At 39.7% G+C, this 23,544-nt stretch overlaps 1 protein-coding gene across 1 annotated transcript in view; it reads right to left on the bottom strand.

Moving 5' to 3' along the window:
- SH3BGRL2 (SH3 domain binding glutamate rich protein like 2) overlaps positions 1-23,544 on the bottom strand; it is a 43,502-nt gene that overhangs the window by 14,234 nt on the left and 5,724 nt on the right. The window contains exon 3 of the mRNA XM_014307058.2: positions 3,110-3,295. Coding sequence (XP_014162533.1) covers positions 3,110-3,295 — 186 coding nt within the window. The remainder of the gene's footprint in view (positions 1-3,109; positions 3,296-23,544) is intronic.

Below are 23,544 nucleotides of genomic sequence, written 5' to 3'. Positions count from 1 at the left end.
GGGGGGACCTGACCACTGGAGTCACTGAACAGGTTATCCATGAGTGTGAAACATCCACATGACCAAGCAAGTCAGGTGGGTAAAGCCCCTCTGCTGTGGAGAACAGTGGCTGGGAAAGACAGTATGGGATTATTTTCTTGGGTGAATATAATCTACAAATTGAGTGGATTGAGCTGTAGTGCTATAGCAGGAGCTACTAAATCTGACTGAAGATGAGCTCTGTAAGGAACTGGGCAAGACAAAACTTATTCCTGTGCCCAACAACACAACACAACACAACCTACCAGACCTGATTAAGGCTCTACTCCAAATTAACACCATTTTACTATTCTTTATGCAAAGTGCATGAGTTTTCTCCAGAAACATGCACTAGACACTAACATCTCCTCACTCTTACAGAGCACTAACTAGAGCAAGATAACTATACTAATTTCAGATTTACAATACTGCAAATTTGAAAAGAGGATCAGGTGTCTGATTTGTCTGAAAGGTAGACTCTGTTCTCACACACTACTTTATAGCAACGTCACTAAGATGAAACAACAGACGGTAAGTCATGAAAATATGAAAATTATCATATAGTTGGTACTATAACATAGCACTTAATTATCAGTAAAATTATTTGTGTTCTTGTGTGCTTGCAGCTCTTATCTTGTTCACAGGAAATAAAAATTGCTCTTGCCAAGTACTTTATTTCAAAATCTATTAGCATAACTTGTTACTGAAAAATTGGGAGTGCATCTCAATAGACTGAGAAAAGGAAGAGATAGATTAATGATTAATGATTGTATCTGCAATTACATCAACTCCGAAAAACCACAAGGTCTTGCTCACACTTCAAAACATGGAGTTTGCCTCTCAGTACCAGAATAATCCCTCCCCCTGTGGTACAAGACACTCTGTGAACCAGTAAACATTGATCATCTTTTGGCACCTTTCTCCCTTCCAACATGAGCTGTCAGATGTTCAAATGGTTGACACAAATTCATTTTGGATATTTACTGAAATCATGGAGGACAAACCTCTTCTAGCCTGCAGTTACATCCTGGAAAGTGATTATTTTAAATGGTGATGTCCTAGCCAGGAAAATCTAGTCTCAGATAAACCCCTTGTGCACATTGCTGAGGTGTTTTTTTAAGGAGAAAATAGTGAGAAAAAAATATCCCAAAACTACTAATGCTGATACTAACATATTAAAACCAGTATAGCTATGAACATAACATCGAGTCATGGACATCATATGCTCATGAACCTCTATTGAAATAACATGACAAAAATAAAAAGTGCACCTATTTTGCTTTGCACTGTCTAGCCCTCATACCTTTAGAGGAACAGCAATGGGTCTGACTAGTTTGTATTGTAAGTAAGTGTGAACTGTCAGCAACAATGCATAAAACAGCAAAAGTACATAGAAAGTCTCCTGATAAGACTGTAGAATGCAGAAAAACAGACAGAGTTTTTTAATAGATAAAACTGGATTAAAAATTGCCTGGACACAAATCAGAAATGATAAGCTACAAATTTCACTAACCCAACTAACAGAAAATTCAGTATTTTTTTTCAGTTTAAGTTACACAGTAGAGATTATGCTTTAGTTATTTATGTCAAGATAAACACATGAAAACACTCAACATGTAAATGACAGACAAGATGTGCAAGGTTTGCTGACTTCTATCTAATTGTAATATTTTATCCCCCCTTCCAGCACTGACCTCCTTTGCCTCCTGCATAATGTTTCACCTCCACTCTATTACTTAAGAACTTCATTAACTAATGCAGCAGGTTAACTCATGAATGTTGGAGATCCTGCACATGCTTTCTCCTTCATCCTAAAATATATCATTTCTTTCAAAGCATGTTTGCTCTTTAAAGATGTTCATGCAGACAGTGAAGTCTAGTAATAGGATTAACTCTGCTCAACCAAAATGGCTATCAGCTCAGCAGACAGATTAAAGAGATCATCTCACATGTTGCATGACATCTTCTGCCTTGCTAATTCCAAATAGCAACTTCTAAGACTAGGTTAAAACACTCTGTAAAAGCAATCTGAAAGGGTATGATACAACAGCTTTAAAACGTTGTGTTGCCCAGGCAAACTGCAATGACACAGAAAAATGTAAATGTCGTTATTTGTAAGTGAGGGGGTGATCCACAAGCAAGGGTAATAATCCCTTCCACGTCCCAGATACATTTCTTTGATTGACTTACCTTACCTGGAAATAAGAAGATAAGAGTTATACTGCTGAGGTAAACAAGGAAGGCCAATACAAAGCACATGGGAAGGATGTTAAATACTTTGCTTTGAGAAACCAGTTAGCTGCTGCATCATACCCAATCTCTTTGTTGCAGAGGATCCTAAATCACTTTTTATATCCTACCTGCATTAAGCAAACAATTGCACTGCAGTCAACAGGCTCTCAACAGATCTGAGCAGCACAGTTGAATCCGGAAGGGACTAAGTCAGAGCCACTTTGGATGTACATAGCAAAGGCTACTGCTTCAGCTTGCACTGGTGGATGGAGAAGCTTACACCAAAAAGCAGCCCACCCATCAACCTGTTGTCAGATTTACAGCAAACAGTGCTCATTTATCCTAAACACTCTGATTGCATAAAGACGCTCTGAGCATAAATGAAATTTACACTGTGACAGCAGCAGAGAAGGAGCTTAATTACACTAACAATAAAACTCAATCTAGCCAGTGTTCTCATTTACTGTGCCAAAGACAGACTTCCTACTGAATTTTTGTGCTTGGACTAGACCCAAGCAGCAAGAATACCACAAATTCCCAGCTTACAGTGTTCTCACCAGGCACTTTACCATCAACAGGTTGTATGTGAAGGTTGTGACATTTCTGATTTTTACATTCCTGGAGGAATCCCCTTGACAGCCCTAGGATTTACAGAAAAATGACCTCAATTTTCCCTGTATGATCATTACCTGATCCTATTGCCCCACTAATTCAGATTCTACTAGAGAAAACTAAACAGCAAGTCCCATGTTTAAATGGCCACCCGAGCGTACTAATATATTGTATATAATGTACTAATATATTGTATGTAACATAATGTGTATACACTAATACATTAAGAAGCACAACAGCTGCTTACCCCACAGTACCGATCATCACTGAATATCTGTGGTGGCAGTGGATTGCCTTGTGCAGGCTGCCTGTCCTCAGGAATATTTTTATACATCCATTGTCTCTTCTCCTCTGACATGGTGATATCTACTTCTTCGAACTCTATGCGGTTGGCTTCCAGAAACCTCACCACATCCTGCTGCCTCTTCTTTATCTAGATGGAAGAAGGAAAATTTAAAAACCCAGAGTCAGAGCAAGTTCTCCATAACACAGACATGCTTAAAAATCTGAGAACATTCCTCCTCTCCCCTCCCACTTTCATAGGATGGAAAGTCACAAACTCGGAAAGACAAAGGAGAATTATTTTTTTTTCAGTTTTAAATTCATAAAAGTTAAGCATTTCTGTTCCCTTATATGTTGGCAAAGGTTATACTTCTTCACCTCACTTGTATAAGACTGTCTGTTTAATTCAGCTTTGGTAATTTCAGCCTTTACTCTCTAAAGATATTTTTAAAAAGCAAACTGTAAGGGTCTCTTCAGAAGCACAAGTAAAAAGAGGCAGTTGGTTTTCAAAGACATTAGGGGCTAAATTTTTAAAGTATACAGGCACCTAAAAATGCAAGGTAAATAACCTGGCAAGTCTCAGAAGAATTTACTCCTCAAAGTGTTCATTGAGATGAACATGCCAGTACATCTGAAAAAAACCCATCCCAGCTACACACATTTTTGTTTTTCTAGACACCTACACATTTTTTAAAATATAGCTCAACAGTTTCCTGAGCAAGGGAATAGTTGAATATTTAGCTAAGAGTGTCTGCCAGCATAATACACATGCCTGAAAGTAAGCATGATGTCATCTCTTGAAAGTGAACTTTTTTGTAAAAAAAAAAAAGCGCACATGAGGTTTGTATTAAATGTATTAGGTTTCTGCCCCTCAAAGAGATTATCATCTTTATACAAAGGGGCAGAACACTGGCAGTTTTTATCCACACTGGTTGGACCCAATGATCTCAGAAGTCTTTTCCAACCTTAACAACTCTATATTAAGATCAGCATTTAAGATCTCGCTGGGCTTCAAGATGATACACTCAGGTAAAGACAACCTCTGCCTCAAACAGGACTTGATATCAAGACAGTAACCTTTGAAATGAAAGTCTGTGTACTTTTTGCATCAACCTAATAAAATTAACACTTTCAGAAAGTAACTATAAATTATGTGCCATATTTTTTACAGCTATCATCGCAGTGTTATGTGAAAAAAAAATCAGCTTTAATAATTTTACAGTATTCCTGGAGTGTCATATCCATGCAGTTGCTGGCTGGCATAAAGCCCAGGTGGATGAATCATGCCTGTGGGTATCATACGACCTAGATACTATTTGGAAATCAGAGGATTTTCAAAATGCATGTGCTAGTTGCTCCTGTCACACAAGCAAGGATACCAATCTAAATGCACCACAAAAATACATAATTTTTGAAGCAATACTGATGGAATTCTTATTTCCTTTAAATAAGGCAGCCATCCCAAGAAACTACAAATACAAAGCTTTGAAACTATCACTGTCTTTCTTAAGAAGTGGATTGCACAGTAAATTTGTGTCACGGTATCTCATTCTTTTTCCTTTATTTGCACACACTGGTACAGTTTATTAGGCATATGTGAAAGAATCACTTTTTCATAGAGAAGGCAGCTCCTAAACTTGCATGCAATTAATGCATTATCAACAACAGCAAAATTACTGCATCATCATCACTGGTGGTACCAAAGGCAACATGCCTTTTACTACATCCCTGAAAACTCGAAGTGTAGAAGTGGAAGACAAAAACATTTTCCTCTGTCTTTCAACAAGAAGCTGCAAAAGAACACAAAAGAGGCAGAGACAGAGATATTCTTAACACAAATATTAAATATCTGATTAAAAATAAAAGAGATGTCTAAAATTGTATGTGGGAGAGGTCACTTCCTTATGGCGACGTGCTACCAAAACTCACCTGAAATCCCTCCTGCACTGGTCAGAGCAGTGAGCAAACTCCAGAGTGGCTGGGCCAGCCCTCTGGCCCCAAGGGCAACTGGCATCCTTCAGCCGAAGCTATTAAACCTTCAGCCTCCCAAAGCTGCTGCTTGCAAACTGCACACTGGGAATGATCCCTGGCATGCTGTAACATTTAAATCATGGCCATGGGCTGCTTGTGAGACTCTAAGTTAGCCTTGGCCAAAGCTGACTGTGCCAGCAACCATTCTTCAAACAGTTCCAGAGTACCAGAGTGCTCCATTCTCAGAGCCAGGACATGCACCAGTACAGGTGTATCCACAAGGATCCATTTTCATCCACTCTCTCCCTGTAAACTGAGCAACTTAGATTTAGTCTGATCCCTATCATTTTACAGTTCACACCATTAGAATTCTTCCATAAGCACAAAATTCCTAATGCCTCATTTTATTTTTATAAAACTAATTAAGATGTTGAAGCAAAGTAAATTGGGGTTTTTGGTTTTTTTAAGCCATAAGCTTTACGACTCTCCATATGACATCTGTATGAGTTATCAGCTGTGGATGTACCAGCTGCATAAACCTAAACAAAATAGCCTGAAAATTTCAAGCCAAAAACCTAGCATTTTCTCCTCCCCAATTTATTTGATTCAGGCCTATAAACTGAAACAAGAGCATTAGTTGTATTTAAAATCCTATTAAATTATGCCTTGTTGTTTAAGAGGGATGCTCAGAGCATCTGTCACAACAGAAGCCAGCTGATTATTCCCCAAGAAAACCACAGGACCTTTGTCTCTGTCTACCACTGGATCTGTGCCTCAGAAGTGCGTCAGCCTCACAGTCCTGCCTGCAGCTCTCATCTGGGCTCCCCCAGAGCCCTAAAAGCTGCCAGAGTTTGCAACACAGAGCAAAGGCAGCACAGCACAGGAGCAGTGTCAGTCCCTGCTTCCTCACCAGCCTGCCCTGCCAGGAGCCCAGTGGAGAAAAATACATCCTCATTTGACAAACTACAGAGGTGGATAATAATCTCTGTAAAATCTCTTGCTGCTACCAAGGTTTCTTGCATTTGATGCACCTGAAAGAAACCTGGAAAAAGAAATCCCATTGTCAGAGGTACCATGTTCAGAAAAATTTGGTTTGTGGCTATTCATACACCAGTTTGGGAAAGTGTTTGTAGTCTCATACAACAGACTACTTCAGCATCAATATATTTTGGGTTTAATACATTTCAGCACACCAGAAGACACTGCAAAATACACATTCAAAACATATATCCACTGTGAAGGTTCAGAGGGAAGTCTTTATGCAATATGATCCTAATCTAAATGCAGTGAGAAAACTTTGATGGAGTTAATGGTCTGCTATTATAATCCAACGTTTGCCTCCCCTATTTTTAGGAGGGTAATTCTTTTCTGAACATCATTTATCTGGGTTTGGTTTTAATGTTAATCTATATTTCTATTCACAAAACTAAGACAGGAAAAAATCCCCAGAGACAACTCAATTCTATCCTTGTCTTCAGAGCTGGTATCTTTATTAGGATTAAAAAGCAGCAAAAATAGGATGTCCATTGTGATACATAAAACTGCTAAAATGAGCTAATCACTTGATCAGTAACCCGATTTATAAAGGAAGTCTATTGTAACTAAAGTATTCTGTCTTTCTGTCCTAGTTTTCATTTCTTTATACTGATTTGCAACAGGTAACAGGAGGATACATCTTCAAACTGCTTTGGAGAAATATTTCAAAGACACACTCAGGCCAGTCCAGGTGGGACCACTGGGATTATCTGTTCTGACTTTCAGCATCCCTGACTTAATTCCTCTTACAAGTAAAGGGTTTCTTCAGACTTCTTTTCCCCTCTAAGCTCCATTCTTGAACTGATAATAACAGAGAGCTGGTCTTTGCAATTTGTTTCCACAATTAATTGACTGTGTTTACTTGAAATATTTGCTTGCTTCTGTTCAGAATCTACCTCACTTCAGCCACCTCACTTTTCACATCTTTGCCCAAACTAAAAATGGTTCTGTTCTAAGATTTCTGTTTCCCACACAACTAATATCAGATCTCCCAGCTAAGCTGAACACTGATCTCTGCTAGTATTGCTCATTCAGTAGCAGAATGAGAAAATGAGGATGTTACCATTATAAATCATGTCCAGGTTGGAGCAGAAGTTTAGAACAATCAGATTATGTCCTCTATCCAAAGTTCCCTGGAAGCTTCTCATCACTTCCAACAAGTAAAAGTTTCCTTCTTTTTTGCCCCATCTGTGCTTCCTGAACCTGTTTTCAGAAGTTCTCCTGTCCTAGAAAGGCTTCCCTACTGATAGCTGCTGAACCAGAGGAGCATGTGGTCTCTCCATCACTAAAATCAGCTGGACCTCATCATTCTATACTATTTTAACCAAGATATTCAATACCTTGCAAAAATCTTAGTAGTCCAGGATTTATCTAACTCAGATAAGATAAATGAATATTACTTCTACTCTACTATATGCAAGAGGACTCAAGCCACAATACTAACAGGAAGTGTGCCATGATGAAAGAGAACTTCTCTGCCTTTTTTCATTAGCCCAGTTAATACAAATGGGGCAAAGCAGACCCACTTTCAGTTTCAAATTTCTTCACAGCATCAATAGGAGGAATGTTGCTGAGTGTCTGGTTCTCACAAAGTGGATGTGGAAGCTTGGTTTTCTGCTGCAGACTCTACGCCCCCACCTTCTGGAGATAAGGTGCTCCCTGGGTTACTGTCCTCCTGCCTGCAAGCGGAGGGAATGACAGCAGGTACCTTCCATGAATTGGCTGGTGCAGCACTGTTTTACAGTCTCATCCTCTTGGAATTGAAGGAACTGACAGCCTAGCCTGAACTGTCCACTCCTTTCAGACAGATCCCAAGAACAAATGACCATCTTTCTAACACAAAATCCCACCCCAAAAAATATTCAGACCACACATGGTGAGTGAGAACAAAACCTTATCAGGTTATCTTCTAAACTGGCTTGTCAAACCACAAGCACATTTTAGAAGCCTGACATTGAAAAAACAAAAACTGAATGCATGTCTAAGTTCATCTCAAATACTTATTTTACAGCCTGGCATACCTGTGCCTCTAAGGACAGAGATGGTCCTGCTAGCTTTCTTCCCTCTTTTTAAATTTGGTTACTCTTTCCACATACCTGCCCTCACTCCAGAACTGTATCAGCCACATTATCCACCCACTGACTCAGCCAAAAACTGAATGTATTGCATTTGGCAGGGGCACCTTTATGGCGCAGTTTGATGATACAACTCAGCAGATCTCACTGCTGGCTGTCACTGAGATGACACAATGTTCCTCCCTCCTGCCAAGTAGCTCCTGCGGCTTTCCTCACACAAGCATAATGCAGGAACCAGGGGAACAAGGGAAGGAGCATCAATAACATCAGCACCACAATCTCATCAGTTTATATCAGGAACAAAACTGCATCCTAAGAAAATGGCTCAGCCATGGCTAAAGGTACAGGTATCTGAAACATGAACTGCAGAAGCAGCATCTGTGTTACATAAACACAAGCTCAACTCACTCCTACAACTGTAAATATTATATGTGATCCTCTGCCTTTACAAGTCATGCAACCATACCCAAAGGGACTGTTGCAGTGTGAAATGCAGATGTAATATAGCTAGTGCAGAGGATTACTTATCTTCACTTCTCACAGATGTGGCTAACATATACTCACTCACAGATAATAAAGAAATATTATGCTCTAACAAACCAATACAAGACCTCAACACATTAAAGGAACAGAATTATAAACTGTGTTGAAGCATCCTCTTCTTATGTTTCCACTATGTTTCTGCTCCAATAAAGAAGCAATAAAAAGCTATTCCACACATTCATAAGCTTGAAATGCAAATCCTCATGGTCCTTTTACATTTGAGACCTGTAGTGACAGAGATCTGCCAAATTTCTATTTTCTTTGCCTGACTTAGGAAAGGAGAGCTTAACTGACCCCTGGAAATTTTTATTGCAGGGAAATGGCAGCACTGTGACAGAACTTTACAAAGGTTTATATGACTACTTCATTGTTCTTGGCAGGAGAATACAACTCAGCTACGTACATATGAAAAAAGGATGAGAAGCTGTAATGAAGAGAAGAAGGTTAACAGAGAAAAAAAAATTAAAATTAAAATAAACAAAAATCAGCCTTGCATAACTATTTCCAAAAGTAAAGTGAGTGGCTCTCCACCATAGCAAATGCTGCATTGCATCTGACAGAAGGAAAACACTGTCTTCTCATAACAGACCTCCAAATAGCACCTGAATGCTTCATCCTCAAAAAAATAAATGTTTCAATATCCTAAAAACTAACCACAGAACTTTTCAACCTGAAGAGGAACAGAACAGTGTGTGAACAGAGGCCACATGTAGCCAGCACTGCGCTGGTCTCCTGCTAGCAGCAGCCTTCCGCTTGCACGCAGAGACATAATTAAGGACACACAACATGAAACACTATTAAACTGGGAGGGCAATCTGCTCAGCCTTATGCAAAATTAGTCCGCAGGTCCCTGGGTGCTGCTGAGATACTGCTTAGCCAAGGACTCTGCACACCTTTGCCTCTGTGCAATGTTTGTATGGTAACTTCGAAAAGAACCCTCTATTTAAGAAATGCAATTAAAATTTGAGACAGGTTTGGTTTTTAAGAGATTCTTAATCACAAGCAGTCAGCAAATAAAAATATTTTCTATAGAGGTACAAAGACAGTTAAACTGCTCCATGCCCAATGCCTGCTAGCTTCATATTTTCCTAGCCAGATGTTGCATGCTGATAAATGCATTTAATTCTATTTCTCTCCGCACACATATATCTATCACAAGGTGAGGGGAAAAGTTTATTTTTTAAGGCAGTTTGTCTGAAATCATTGCTCTCTGTGCAAGTAACAGAGTAACATTCTGAAACACAAAGGGGTCTTTAGCAAGTATAAATATAACTATCATAGCTAAAAACAAGAGATGATGGGAATTTGCTCATGGGTTTACTAGGTATTGTTTCAATAAGCACAAAGCAAAAAGGAGAGACAAAAATGGAAGAAACAGAAAAAGGGGAAACACCAAGAACAGAAAAAGACAACATTCTATAGAAAAATCACCTAGAGACAGTGCCACACAGGGTGCCTTTGAGATGTGTGCAGCTGGAAAGCCTCTGAAGTCATACCCAAGTCTACTTCTTTTGAATTCTTCAGTATTTTGGGAAACAAGACTTCCCACCGATGTACACAAATAAAGTAAGTGATTCTATAATTTTCTTCTTGCAGTAGGAACAATGTGTTCTTACAGTGTTGAAAATCAATTTACACAGGAGTCTCTGATGGACTGTAGGAAAACGGATGCTATACACCCCAAAATTTGGCTCATTGCTTCCTCATCAAAAGAATAAGAATGCCATTGATGCTGAATCTACCAATTAATGGTGTGAATTTTCTTCTATTGCATCAGTGTGAAACTAAAAAATACAGCATTGCTGTGGAAATAAAAAAAGGCTAAAACAAGGTGAAACTTGGAAGATTGCACAACAGGAATTGAACCAGAACCTGGAAGTCTCACTGAGGGTACAGGCAGCTCCAAATTAGTGAGACAGACTAAGAGCCAAAGGACTCCATGCAGACTGAGTAATGCAGCCAGAAGATTCCCTGCCCAGCCTGGCAAGCAGCAGGTGACTGCCAGATTAAAGGTCAGGATGCCAAGCTGGTTCCTCCAGTAGGGGAGCTTGCAAAACCTGCTGCCAGTTTAGATTATAACCCAAAAGAAGAATCTGTGGAATTACACTATCTCGAAAACATTTCTATTTGACAAAATGCATGCTTGACACGGTATTTTTGCTACAGATACAGGATGTTTCCTAGTCACGGGTATTTTCTTTTGAGGACACTGGGAAAGTATGTTGGTTCTTCAATGGTTCTTCACCTCTAACTAAAACAGAGGGCAGGTTACCAGAGCTTGCCCATTACTTCATCTGATTTTAAAAATGTCTCAGCCAACAGTGAGACAAAAAATCGAAATTACTACAATTAGGGGTTAGGATCTTTTTTTTTCTTTTCAACAAAGTGAGGATCTTAGTGGCTAGCACAAGAGATAGGAGAAACTTCAACCAGTTTGGAAGAGCTCAGGGATTCATAAAACATATTCTCTGCTATCAAGAACTTCTCCTGGTGGAACCATCCTGCAGGGCTAGACTATTGCTTCAAAAGGCTAACAATTCAAATCTTAGCTGGCAGCTAACTTCTTTCAATAGACAGATGTTTTTGTTTGCAATTTACCATATGTTTCAGTAGTTCAAGAGCATGGTTAAAAAGAAAGTGTTATTTTCATGCATTTTTCCAGCAGAAACCTTTCAAAGATGCCAGAGAATAATTTAAATCTCCTGTTTGGTATTCTACATTTAATTTCTCCTCATACTGCTCCATTTTGTCAAAGTGGCATATTTATAGCAAGTATTTTGCATCACGAAAGAAACCCTTTCAACAAGCAACATCTATCTTCCTTTTCAAAATACATACACATAAATACAAGTATAATAACTGCAACCCATATTATTTCAACTACTTTTCAGTACCTACTAACTAAATGCAAGTTGTTCTCTGATCTCCATGCTATATTACATTTATTCATGTTTATTTCTTATTTGATTCTGAGGAATATACTTTGCTCCCCAGCAAAATTCCAGTTCAGCAAGGTAGGTGAGAACTGTCAAGTCTAAACTATTGGAAACTCAGTCCTGCATTCATGAACAGAAAGTTGATCTTTCAGTCTCACAGTTCTGCAGAGTAAAGAGAGCAAGGAATAGTTTGGTATCCTGCACATGGGAGTCCAAAACTGCTACAGCTAAAAATCTGCAGGGATTAAGAGATGTTGCTTTGTTGTGTGCATCAGCTTGCTTGGTAGAATTATGATTTTGGGAAGTAAAACATGATTAATCCATTTTGTTTCTTTATTTTCCTAAAACATTAAATATTTAGTAATTGATTAAAGTTCACTGAAATAGCTTTATAAGCAGGTTTTGGAAAGTAAGCAAATGCTCTAATATTCAGCTGTGCCCTGGCAGCCAAGAGGGCAACTCACAGCCTTGGGTTCACCAGGCACAGCATCACCAGCTGATCCAGAGGGGGGATTATCCCACTGCATCCAGCCTTGGTGCTGCCTCACCTCGAGTACCATGAGCAGTTCTGGGCCCCACAGTTTAGGAACAATGTGAAGGTCCTTAAATGCATCCAGAGGAAGGCAGCAAAGCTGGAGGTGGGGCTGGAAGGAAAGTCCTGTAAAGAGCACCTGAGGGCCCTGGGCTTGTCTAGTCTGGAGAAAGGGAGGCTGAGGGGTGATTTCATGGCTCCCTACAGTTTGCTGAGGAGAGGAACTGGAATGGGAGGCGCTGATCCCTTCTCCCTGGTATCCAGTGATGGGATGTGTAATACTTTTGTCAGGGAAGGTTCAGACTTGTCATAAGGAAGCTTTTCTTCACAGGTAGTCACAAAGTGGAGCAGGCTTCCTAGCTTGCAATTGTTTAAGACACATTTAGACAATGCCATTAATAACATGCTTTAATTAACTTCTGGTGAGCCCTGATGTGGCCAAGCAGTTGGATTAGATGATCACTGTAGGTTACTTCCAACTGAAATATTCCACTCTACTCTAAATTCTGTGAAGAAAAATAAAAGTTTAAAAACAAAAAATCCCCCTAACAAGAGATTCACACATATTTCCTATTATGTAACATGTTTACCACCTGAACTTTTAAGATGAAAACAAAGAACTGATTTTTTTTTGTGATGAGGTGAGTCAGCAGAACACAGAAAGTGTTCGAACTAGTTCTCTGTATTTATCAGTCACGTTGTTTTGTCACAATGAATAAAGCAGTCCCAGCTGTATTTTCTGTATTTATTGCAAATGAGATATAAAAGAAAATTTTCAGCACTAAAAAAGTAGGTCATGTTTCTTCCTTCTCATTAGCTTTAAGCAGCAAAACCCAGTGGCATAGGAATATTTATCTACCAGAATGGATAAAAACACCTAGCAGTGTGTTACCAGGAGATGTAACAAGCAATTAGCCTGGTTTCATCTGGGTGGGGTCTTAGTTCTGTCAGCTCAAGATATAAATTCTGGCCACCTCCTGCCATAAGCATGAGTTGCACCCTTTAGATTTTGTCACTTAGGACCCACAGCCCAACACCCAGGTACACCCAAGTGCAGCTCCAGCTACTTCTGAAACCAGAGCCAGTGGATGCAGAATGTGGATCCATAAGATGCCACGTGCAGCAGTCTCCAGACAGCAAGGCAGAGGGCTCAAGGCACAGCAAGGCAAGCTTGAGGACTGCAGCACTGTCTAGCCCAGCAGTGGCATGCTGGGTTTAATGCAAAATCCTGTTCCTACATAAACAAGGTCACAGCCATATTATTCTCATACAGGTACTAATCCTCCTCCATGAATCTGGGGGAATGATAAGTGCCCTTGACTACTTGGAAAAAACATCTAGCCTTTCCTTGAGAAGGATTATGTTTGCATTTATTTGTTCTCTCACCTTAAAGGAGCAGAGATACTATGATTCCAACATGCTCCCAAGAATTTCAAACACAAGTTTGTGAAACAAACTTGTCAATGCTTCTGCTGTTTTCCCCTGACAGTTACTATCCGCACAGCACAGATGTGTCATTCTGCCAGCTACAGATATACACACCCCTGACAATGCACTTTAAAAAACCAGCAGTAACAGCAGTGCAAGTCATCCAGATTTCATTGTGCTACGTTTTTGCAGATATTTACAGGTTTTCTCAGCACTATATGAAACTGCAACAGAAAAATGCATTGTGGCTCAAGACAAATGTCATATTTCAGACAAAATTGGACTGTATTACTGCAACATTTTCTCATGTTTTTGTACGACTAGGAGGATGGATTTTTCTAAACCAGGGCTGACTGCCACTGCTATTATTCAGATCAGTAACAAAATTATCTTTCACTCAACTGAGCAGAACAAGGTTTCTAACCTTATTAATAAATGTCAACATTATTCCTCTTTCAACAAATGCAACTATTATCTGTGTAGCTTTCGTGGCTTTGCAGCTCTGTATCTGTAAATTCTTTTTTCTTTTATACTTCTGCAGACCCATTTCTTAGTGACAAGGTGTATCCCCCTGTCAGCAGCACATCACAGCAGCCATCTGATTATTATCCCATAAACTGCAGACACATCTCCTGTAAGGTCAAGAGGAGTCACCTCCACATAGCCAAAGGTATTGCTGAATACCATGCTGCATAAGCCCACTGACTTCCAGACTTCCCTGGGGCCTGATGCTGGGAATCTTCACTAGAAAACAGACCTTGCTGCAGGCAAGCCAGTTTGATTGAGCAGGAAGGGACTGCTTGCACATCAGGGCCTTCATAGCAGCTGTCTTCTTTGATCAAAGACTAGTTTTGTATCTCTTTTCTAACTATTTTTAGCTTCCTAGCTGGTTCCTACTGAAGAATGTGATGGTATCTACACCCTTCAAATGCCACTCCTGTCTCTGTTTCTACATAAACCTATCAGATCACTCAATTAGAGATGTTTCAGAAAGACTATCTGACCTTAGGAGATGCAGATCCAGATCAAAGGTTTAAAGCATACTTGAATTGCATTTCTTTAGATTGGACAGGGATGATAATTTCACTAACCCTGCAGCAATTTAATGACAGGCTTCAATTGCTGATGCTCTATTGTTCATCAGATCAAAGGCATCTTCCTTTCAAATGAAGGCACACAAAACCTCACTTGATTTTCTCTGAAAAACACAGATTAATAAACCAGTCTTTAATTGATTTGTAATGTTACTACTAAATTGTCCCAAATAATCATGCATAAATGTTTTAATAGCACTGATAATACCCAATATCATCCTCTGCAGCATATGGAAATGCCAGGAAACAAAACAAACTTGTGAAAGTTTTAAAAGAATTTCCACTGTTACATTCTGATGAATTTTTTTCTGAGTCACTTTTTCTTGCTTCAAGTGGGACTTACCCAGTGAATTCAGAGGACCTGTGCTACACAGACTGGTGAAAAGAATCCCAACAGGCCATTGTCTCCCAACATATGAAGGTAAACAATATTCTGCCCTTTTGTAACAGCATAAAAATCTAAAAGCCAATGGGAAAGTATGTTAGCATGTGTGAATGGAACATAGCCAATCATGTTTTGATTTGCATTTAATATGAAGTACAGGTTCATGGTTTCAGGCCTCTTCTCACAAACAAAAGCTCTGAGGGTAACACTGCTGGCAGAGTTTGCAACAGAACAGTCCCATGAAATGGGACATTCAGAAAGCCAGAAACTGTGAGTGCAGGGCTTTGCCACAAGCAGAAGCTTGCCATAAGCTATCACTACCCCTGCGACAGGGGCACAACTAGCCATGGCCTGGTGCTGCAGATGCTGGGCTCCATGGACCAATGCATCACTCGGCCACATCAGCATCCACGAAGGCAAATGCTCAGCTGTGATGGAGGAGGCCAGAACACAGCCAGGTGTTCAGCCTAAGAACTCTGAAATAGGCAGAGAGCAACTGGCCAGAACACAGCCAGGTGTTCAGCCCAAAAGCTCTGAAACAGGCAGAGAGCAACTTTGAGGTTATCAGCACTAAGGTCTTCCAATGCCCTTGTCATCCCTGTCCAAACTGTCAGATAAAAATCTTTGTACCATTTTTACACCCATGTTACCTTTTTCCTAGGCAGGAAGGGAACTATTTTATTCCACTGTATGTCCCCATTAGCCAGCACAATCATACTGGTGTGTATCTTATATTGGTATAACTATTCTGATATTCTGCAAACAACTAATTAGCTAAAGTAAGATACACAAATAAAGCTCTCAAGCACAGACCAGACACATGGAATAACATAGAATACTAGAGATAGGTGAGCAAGCACCATGATTTTTGCTCTCTAGCTTACACTGAAGATAGACATCCACAGCTGCAATAAAGGAGCAAGCACTTTTGACACGGCCCTTACAGATGCTGACATATTTTGAGCATCCTAAAGGCATCAGGACTTTATTTGTCTGCTGGAAATGCTAAAATCAGTGGCTTATTTTTACTGAGGGATAATTAGCATCTATCAGTTATTCAAAGGTTCAAGTATGTATACATATATATATACATACAAATATATATACACATACATATATATATGTATGGATATTTGTATCTCTCCATATATATGTGTGCATGCAAAAGTACATGTCTACATATGCATACTGAAACAAAATACAAGTTTATACATATGCAAATGTCACTCCCAGGCATTAACTTCTGCAAGTTTATTCCTTGCAGTACAAACACCTTGTGTTTTCCCATTTTGTCTTAGTAGGATTGATGGGTGTTAGCTATCCAGGGATAGAACAGCAAAACCAACAATAACAAATCCTGGAACTCTTAACTGTGAAGACAAGGTCTGTCCTACCCAAGGCAGATGGGCAGCAACAGAAGAGCACACTGTCACTGATGATTCACTTGACTCCCTGAACAACCTGCATCTCCTAAGAGCTTCCCTTCAGAAATCAGCTAGCAAGACAGTTACTCCCTTTTCTTTGTACCAAATTCAATTACAGCGAAGTACAATATTAAATTTAGACTAAATAAGCTTGTTTACTGATGTAAATCGAATTGATTTTCCCTTCCCCCACTAATGAGATAGAAATAACTTGTTTTGAGTAGGTTCCTCATCACTGTAGCTCTTATGACCACAAAAGGAGGATACCCACATGCCTTAGACTCAGCCCTTTCAGAATGGCGGTAAATATCTTACAGTAAAGCAGCACACCTGAGTGGAAAGACTGCCACAGCTTTGAACAGAAGAATTAAAATATTTCCCCCCAAATACTTCACAGATGAAGGTCTACAGCCCACATAAGACAAGAAAGGAAGGTTTGTGTCCTTGTTCTCTTGCAATAAGACCAACTATGTTAAAGGAATTGCCTATACAGTATTTGTATCTCAGTCACTGCTTCTGCTCAGTCACTAACAACTTTGAGTCATCCCTTGAAAGATCAGGTCACCCTTTGCTCACCTGCATGAGACACACTGAAATCTGATGCTTTCAGAAATTACAGGCAACAGTGACTTAGGTCTCTGAATTGAGTCCATTTACCCACCCAACAGGTGTCAACTAAACAACAAACCAACCCAAGAGAGAAGATTATGGAAACAACATCTTAGCTACTGAGGGATTCAGAAGCTCTTCTGAGCTTTGGCAGCTACCTGCAGACCAATTTCATTGACAGTCACAGGTGAGAAACACTACCACCACCTCTACATTTACCCTCATCTTGCCAAGGAAGAAAATTTGCCAGCTTAAGGGACTTGTGAAATGGTAACTATCTTCTGGAAAACATTAAAAATTAAGCTGTTAAAAAACACTGACATACTTGAACATGGTCATGTTTTTTTGGATACAGCAGATTTCAACTAGGAATAGATTCCATGGAGTCCTGTGTTCATTACTCCTCTTAGCAAGCTTCCACACTATAAGGAAAACAATGACTGCAGCATTTCCTTTTGGACAGACACCCCTAGGGGGCCAACACTTGAGGTGTAGGTGAGGAAGCTGTTGCCCTTATGGTACTTGCTAGCAAAGAGATACACTCTAGGTTACCAGCTCAGTGACAATTTTCTATCTTCAAGTTGCACTCAGATCGATAAACCTAAAAGTGATACTGATATTATACAATTAAGAACTTCCTTAAATGCTATTTATCCACAACTCCCAATTTCTGAACATTCCTAAGTAACTTGTACTAATAAATTGCATGCAAGTTAGCTTTTACTTCAATATTCTTTTTCATTTCTTATAAAATTCAGTTATATGCAATATCCAGCAATCACTAGCACTATGACCAGAATTAGAAAAAATAATTTCTAGACTTTAACTATCTGGGTGGAAGATTAGGAAGAACAGGTTACCATCAGTGAAGTATGTCCATCTGGGGGCTTGGACTCTATAGAAAAACAAAGGGGAAAAGTCTTCATAATCTCAGTCAGAACAATACCTCCTTTGAAGTTTTATTACAGCTGATTGTAATCAAAGTTCAGTAAGAAACTTTCTGCACATGACACTGTGTAGTCCAAAGTGTGTTCTTTAAAGCAGCATTATTTCTGACATGATCTATCTGCCAAGAAGAAGTGTAAATATTTGGAAAGCACTAGAGCATACAGGAATGGTGCAACAGTTAGGTACTAAATACCATACACAAATTCAGCCTGCATCCTTGTGACTAGGGTTCACACTCAGCTCCCTCCTGAACACATTCCTTAAGTGATCTGAACTGCTGTTCACAGGCTCACAGCTCTCTCCATCACAAGGCAGGAGAATGGAACTAGAGTTTAGACTTATTTGGAATACAGACCTGAAACCTAGATGCAAACAATGAGTCCTTTAGGTGGAAACCAGCTAAAGCCTTCACCATTGACCTCCCTGCCTCACAGAATTCACAGTCATGAGTGAAGCTCACAGGCTCTCTCTGCCACAGCCCTGCAAAACAGGACTGACAGAAACCAGCAAAAATTAATATGAGTCACCTGACCTGATAATAAGAAACTTGAGGAAGAATGAAGTCAAGGGATTAGATCCAGAAAGTCCCCACATCTCTCCTATGCACCTAATATAATTGCTAATATCCAAGATGTGTCCAGTGACTGAGCAAGGATCCAGCTTTTTTCTTGCAGTATCACTGCTGTGGTTACAGCAGTGCTCTGTAGGTGCACAGCCACAAGCACCACCACCTTGAAAGGTGAAGTGACACAGTACGATGTTCATGTGGGATTCATAAATCAGGCTTTGAGGATCCAAACCATGCTGAGGCGTTTCCTCAGCATGCTGACAGATGTAGACAACACTGTGATTAAGCACTTAAAATACTACTATTTCTCATGTAAATATTGCAGGATCACTTCCAACTGGAAAGACTATTGTCTCATTTCTGAAAAGCAAGCTTACCTGCTGCTCTGATCTGACTTCACAAAATCCAAATATTAAAAAAAATCATGATAATATTTAACATTTACAACACATTATTGTTTAGTTGAACTTGCATAAATCACATGCAACAAGTTGTAAATCCCTCCAAATGACCACCATAACTAATACCGTTTTCTCAAAAGGCACTTGTATCGCTCAAAAAAAATCACTTTCAGTTTTGACGGTTGTGCTTTTGGGGTAAAGAGAGGCAAAGAAAAAGAAAGTTAAGATGGTGGATATTCTAGAAGTGACATATTCTAAGTTAACTTATCTCACAACTCCAACAAGAAGCACAATCTTCCTGATAAGTGCTAAGAGAAATGTTGAGTTACAATGACTTTTTACAAACAAGGGTGGAGTTGAAATTCATCATCCATCGGAAACCAGCTTAGCCTTAAGAATGCTAGCACAGTATTTGTCTCCACTACATTACCCAACAACAAGTGAACCAAACAAACATGACTATAATTATTCTGACATTCCAAAGTTTTATAATGTGATTTAAAGTCATTCCAGGAAACAAAAAATCCAACTCACTTGACCTCCATAATACGCTTAATCAAAAAGTGAGTGTTAGTCTCACACAGCCAATATTTGCTATAGAAACAATTTAACAATAACTGCACCTATCTTATCGAGCTTCCTAGTAAAAAATCCATAATCCTCTTCAGTTGCAAGAGTCAAAGTCCAAGTATTTAAAATAGTCTGTTCTTTTCAGGTTGTTGCTGTTCCTCCCCAAACTCTCCTGTCCTCCCAAACATTCCTCCTGAAGAATATGGCTGAGCAGCACTTATCTTTGTGAACTAAAAGGAATTCGTTTCAGTGACCTGTTTTTCTCATCTTGTGAACACACAAAAATTTCAATAGAAAATTGTTTCACATATCTCACTAGTCAAAGCAGATTGTACCTGCTGTGCCATTATTTCACTAATTTCCCTATATTATCTGTTCAGCTCAACAGATGAAGCTTCAAAAAATTAATACCACAAAGGAGAAAGTACAATTGAGGCAGCTGTTTGAAGGTTCTCCATTATTTAACAGCTCTTCAGTGATATTCCCCTTACCTGATCTTCAGCCCTCTAACTGCAAGACTGAAGTCTTCTCTGGTTTGGCATTTCTAGATAACTGCAGGAATTACAAACTTAAAGTTTGTAATTAGCTCATACTACCAGCTTCCTGACAAAGGTAAAGCTGCTTTAAAACACTGAAAACTATTTAACTATGAGTCTGCATGTAGTACAGTAGCACAAGTGTAAATTCTTATTGATAGACTGGAGAAAGTGAAACAGATAAAATGACAGTCATCTGGGAACGATCTGGTGGAAAACATGGGCATAAACTATTTCCTGAAAACAGTGAAGCACTGCTGAGGGAGAAAAGCAAAGGCTACTTTTAAAGTAACCTTTCTCTTAGGCACAAAAGAACAATGATTGTCCTTATCAGGGAGGAGCAGCAAAGCCTGCCTCCCCAGCCCTACAAAGCACTGCTTGGAATTCGAGACACAGCTTACCAACACAAGTAGAAATTCAGGTCAGAAAGAGCAGGAGACAGTAAGGCTTGTGGAAACATGCCTGTCTGCCTATTCAGAGGCTTCACATTGCGATTCGATTGAATCTGCCTAATGCATGCTTAGAACAACAGGAGGTGATTTAGAAATGTACCCGCACGCACAATGCCTCCCGCGCCCTTCCCACACCGAGGTCTCTACAGCGTCCCCACAGGCTAAACCCGCTGTCCCGCTTCCCTAAACACTGAAGATCAAAGTTTCCATTCCAGCAACAGCTACCTTTTGGGATCTGTGAGTTATTTTAAGCTCATGAAGCACTTATAGTCACAAGTTTTATTAAACAAACAAAAAGCAGTTACAACAATTAACCTCTCGGGGGTCTAAGAACTTACAGATGTTTGGAAGATGCTGCAGGGAGAACTCCAAGACCAAATGAAGGGAAAATTCACATTATTCTTGGCTCCTTCTCATTCCCTTCAGTTACTTCCTTTTCTCACTCTTTGGAATGACCCTCAGAATATTTTATGCGCTAGACTCTTAGAATTATGTGTGACAATTATATATTTTTATTTTCTTTAACCCAAAACAAATTACACCAAATATCAGTAAGATATATACACCAAGATCAATAAATACTTTAGTAGTTTCTAGAAAAAGCTATATTTATGCAAACTAAAGCCTTTTCTGAGTATACAATCAGTGTATTTCTCAGGAATGTTTCAGCCAAATGCCTATCATTTGACCTGGGTATTCTGAAGATTTCAAAAGGAGGCATACACAAAGAGTTTAGCTCATTATATTTGTCAAAACAAAAGCTTACTCTAGAGACTACATGGACTTTCCATTTTAAGATAAAGATTAATTTCGCAAAGTATCTCTAGAGAGTTGGAAAAATAATTACGTCACAATGACACTGCTTTTTTTGTCAGCCAGTATTACATATAGAAGTTTCTGGTCAATTACAGCAGGTCAGATACTCATCTGAGAAGTATCCACTCTTATAAGCAGTTAGCCTAAAACTTGACTCAAGTCAGAGGTAGAAATTAAACCATGGATTCTGACACCATTTTTAGTAGGACACAGAGTAGGATCTATATGGGGTACTCTTTTTCTCGATGGGGAAATAATTCTGTCTCATGAATTGCACAGGACCCCAAAAAAAAAGCTGATGTAGTACTGAAGGCTGGAGGAGATGACAATTGTATGACTCAAACTCCTTTCACGAATGTTTAGTTCTAGAAGGATGATAGGAAGTTTAAAACTTCCCTTAAAACTGTTTAAAGACATGAAATACAGTAACCACCTTCTTCTCCAGATGCAGATTCCCACATAACTAGCTAATAATAGTGTTTTCTTTGTCATTTTCCTCCATCCTTAGCCTGGATCTAAGGACACCCCCAGCAAAGCCTACAGAAAAAAAGGAAAGCCTCCGTGATGCAACACTGAGAACAGCAGGAACCTAGCCCATAATTAAAGGTCTTAAATGCTGTGATAACACAGATGGGAAAAAACTGACAGAAAAGAGATGTCAGACCTCTGGCCCTTTACAACAGTATCTTCAATCACTGAATCATCTGTTCTGCTCTGGCTAAGCTGCACTCAGATGTACTACTGACTAGATGAAGAAAGTTGACTATCCCCAGCATGCAAACTGTTACCCATATTCTGTCATCTTCTTGCTGTCCAGCCCAGAAAAAAAGTCAGCAAGAGAACCAATGTGCAATTTAAATTGCTTGTCAAATTCAGATTTGGTTTGCTGGGTTAATAGATAGTTATGAGGATTATAGTGCTCTGCCAACTGCATTTGTACCTTGCAGGCAGACAGGGTAAGCAGAGAGCAGAATGAAAAACTCCTATCAGTAACCTCTGGCAGACTGGAGATGGGGGTGCATGAACGATGTGGCCCTTTTCTACTCCTCCAATGAAAACAAAATGTATACTCTATGTATACTGTTCAGCCCATGGGGCATGAAACAGAAACTAAAACCAGCAATGCTACACTACCACAGCATGAACAAACTGCCCATGCAGGGAAGATGATGTTTCTCTTACAGATTCTTGATGGACATGGATTACAGAGTTCTGAAGATGCTGTGTTTACTCAGTTGGCTACTGAAATGCATAATTAGTTTTTATTAGCTGTAATGCAGCCAGTAAGCATTTTGAACACTTCATGCCAAAACATATCAGAACACATACCTGTCATCATGTTATTGAACTGAAAACTAGATCCACACAGTAAAAGGCTGAAGGAACTGAATACACAATAAACCTTCAGACAGGAATGCGCTACATCCTTCTGCAACACAGAAAGTGCTGCTGCCCTCACTGCTGAAGCATAAAGAATACCAATTATATCTAAGTCCTTTAGATGTTTCTTATTAAAGAACGAATTCAGTAGGATGTTTATGCCCAGATTTCCTTAACAGAAAGCTGTCACTTTATATGAAAATATGGAAATTCATAGGTCACACGCATAACTAATTAAACAAGAGAATGATGTACAAGCTTCAATTAAACAGAGAACGCAGCGATGCCCTTCAAAAGCGAGTCTGAGAAGAGCTGTACCTATTCCAGAGTATTTCTCAATGCAGAGAGGTGCTGGTGGCCTACAGCCTGTCCCTAGGCTCTCATGTATTTATCTGTCCACCCTGCCGTGGGTGGCAGGCACCGAGGCACCGCACCTGCCCGGGCTCGGCTCCCTCGGGATGTTCTCCCCTGCACGGCGGCGCTGGTCGCCTCCCAACAGAAAAAGTTTAGCCCCACTTAACGACCTCTAAGACCCTTTAAACACACCCAAGGTTTGTCCCCTACAAAGGTTTCGGGGTGTCTGGTTTGCCAAAGGCAATTTACGAACTAGTTAAGCTTCGGCAGCCTTGCGGGGGAGAGTTGTGTTTGCCGCACACGCAACCGCGGCAAATTCAGCCCCGCGTCCCAGGGCAGCCCA

Source organism: Geospiza fortis, unplaced genomic scaffold, assembly GCF_000277835.1.
Source record: "Geospiza fortis unplaced genomic scaffold, GeoFor_1.0 scaffold190, whole genome shotgun sequence".
NCBI classification, from domain to species: Eukaryota; Metazoa; Chordata; class Aves; order Passeriformes; family Thraupidae; genus Geospiza; species Geospiza fortis.
Note: the sequence above shows the minus strand (reverse complement) of the source record. Positions and strands in the feature narration are given on the sequence as shown.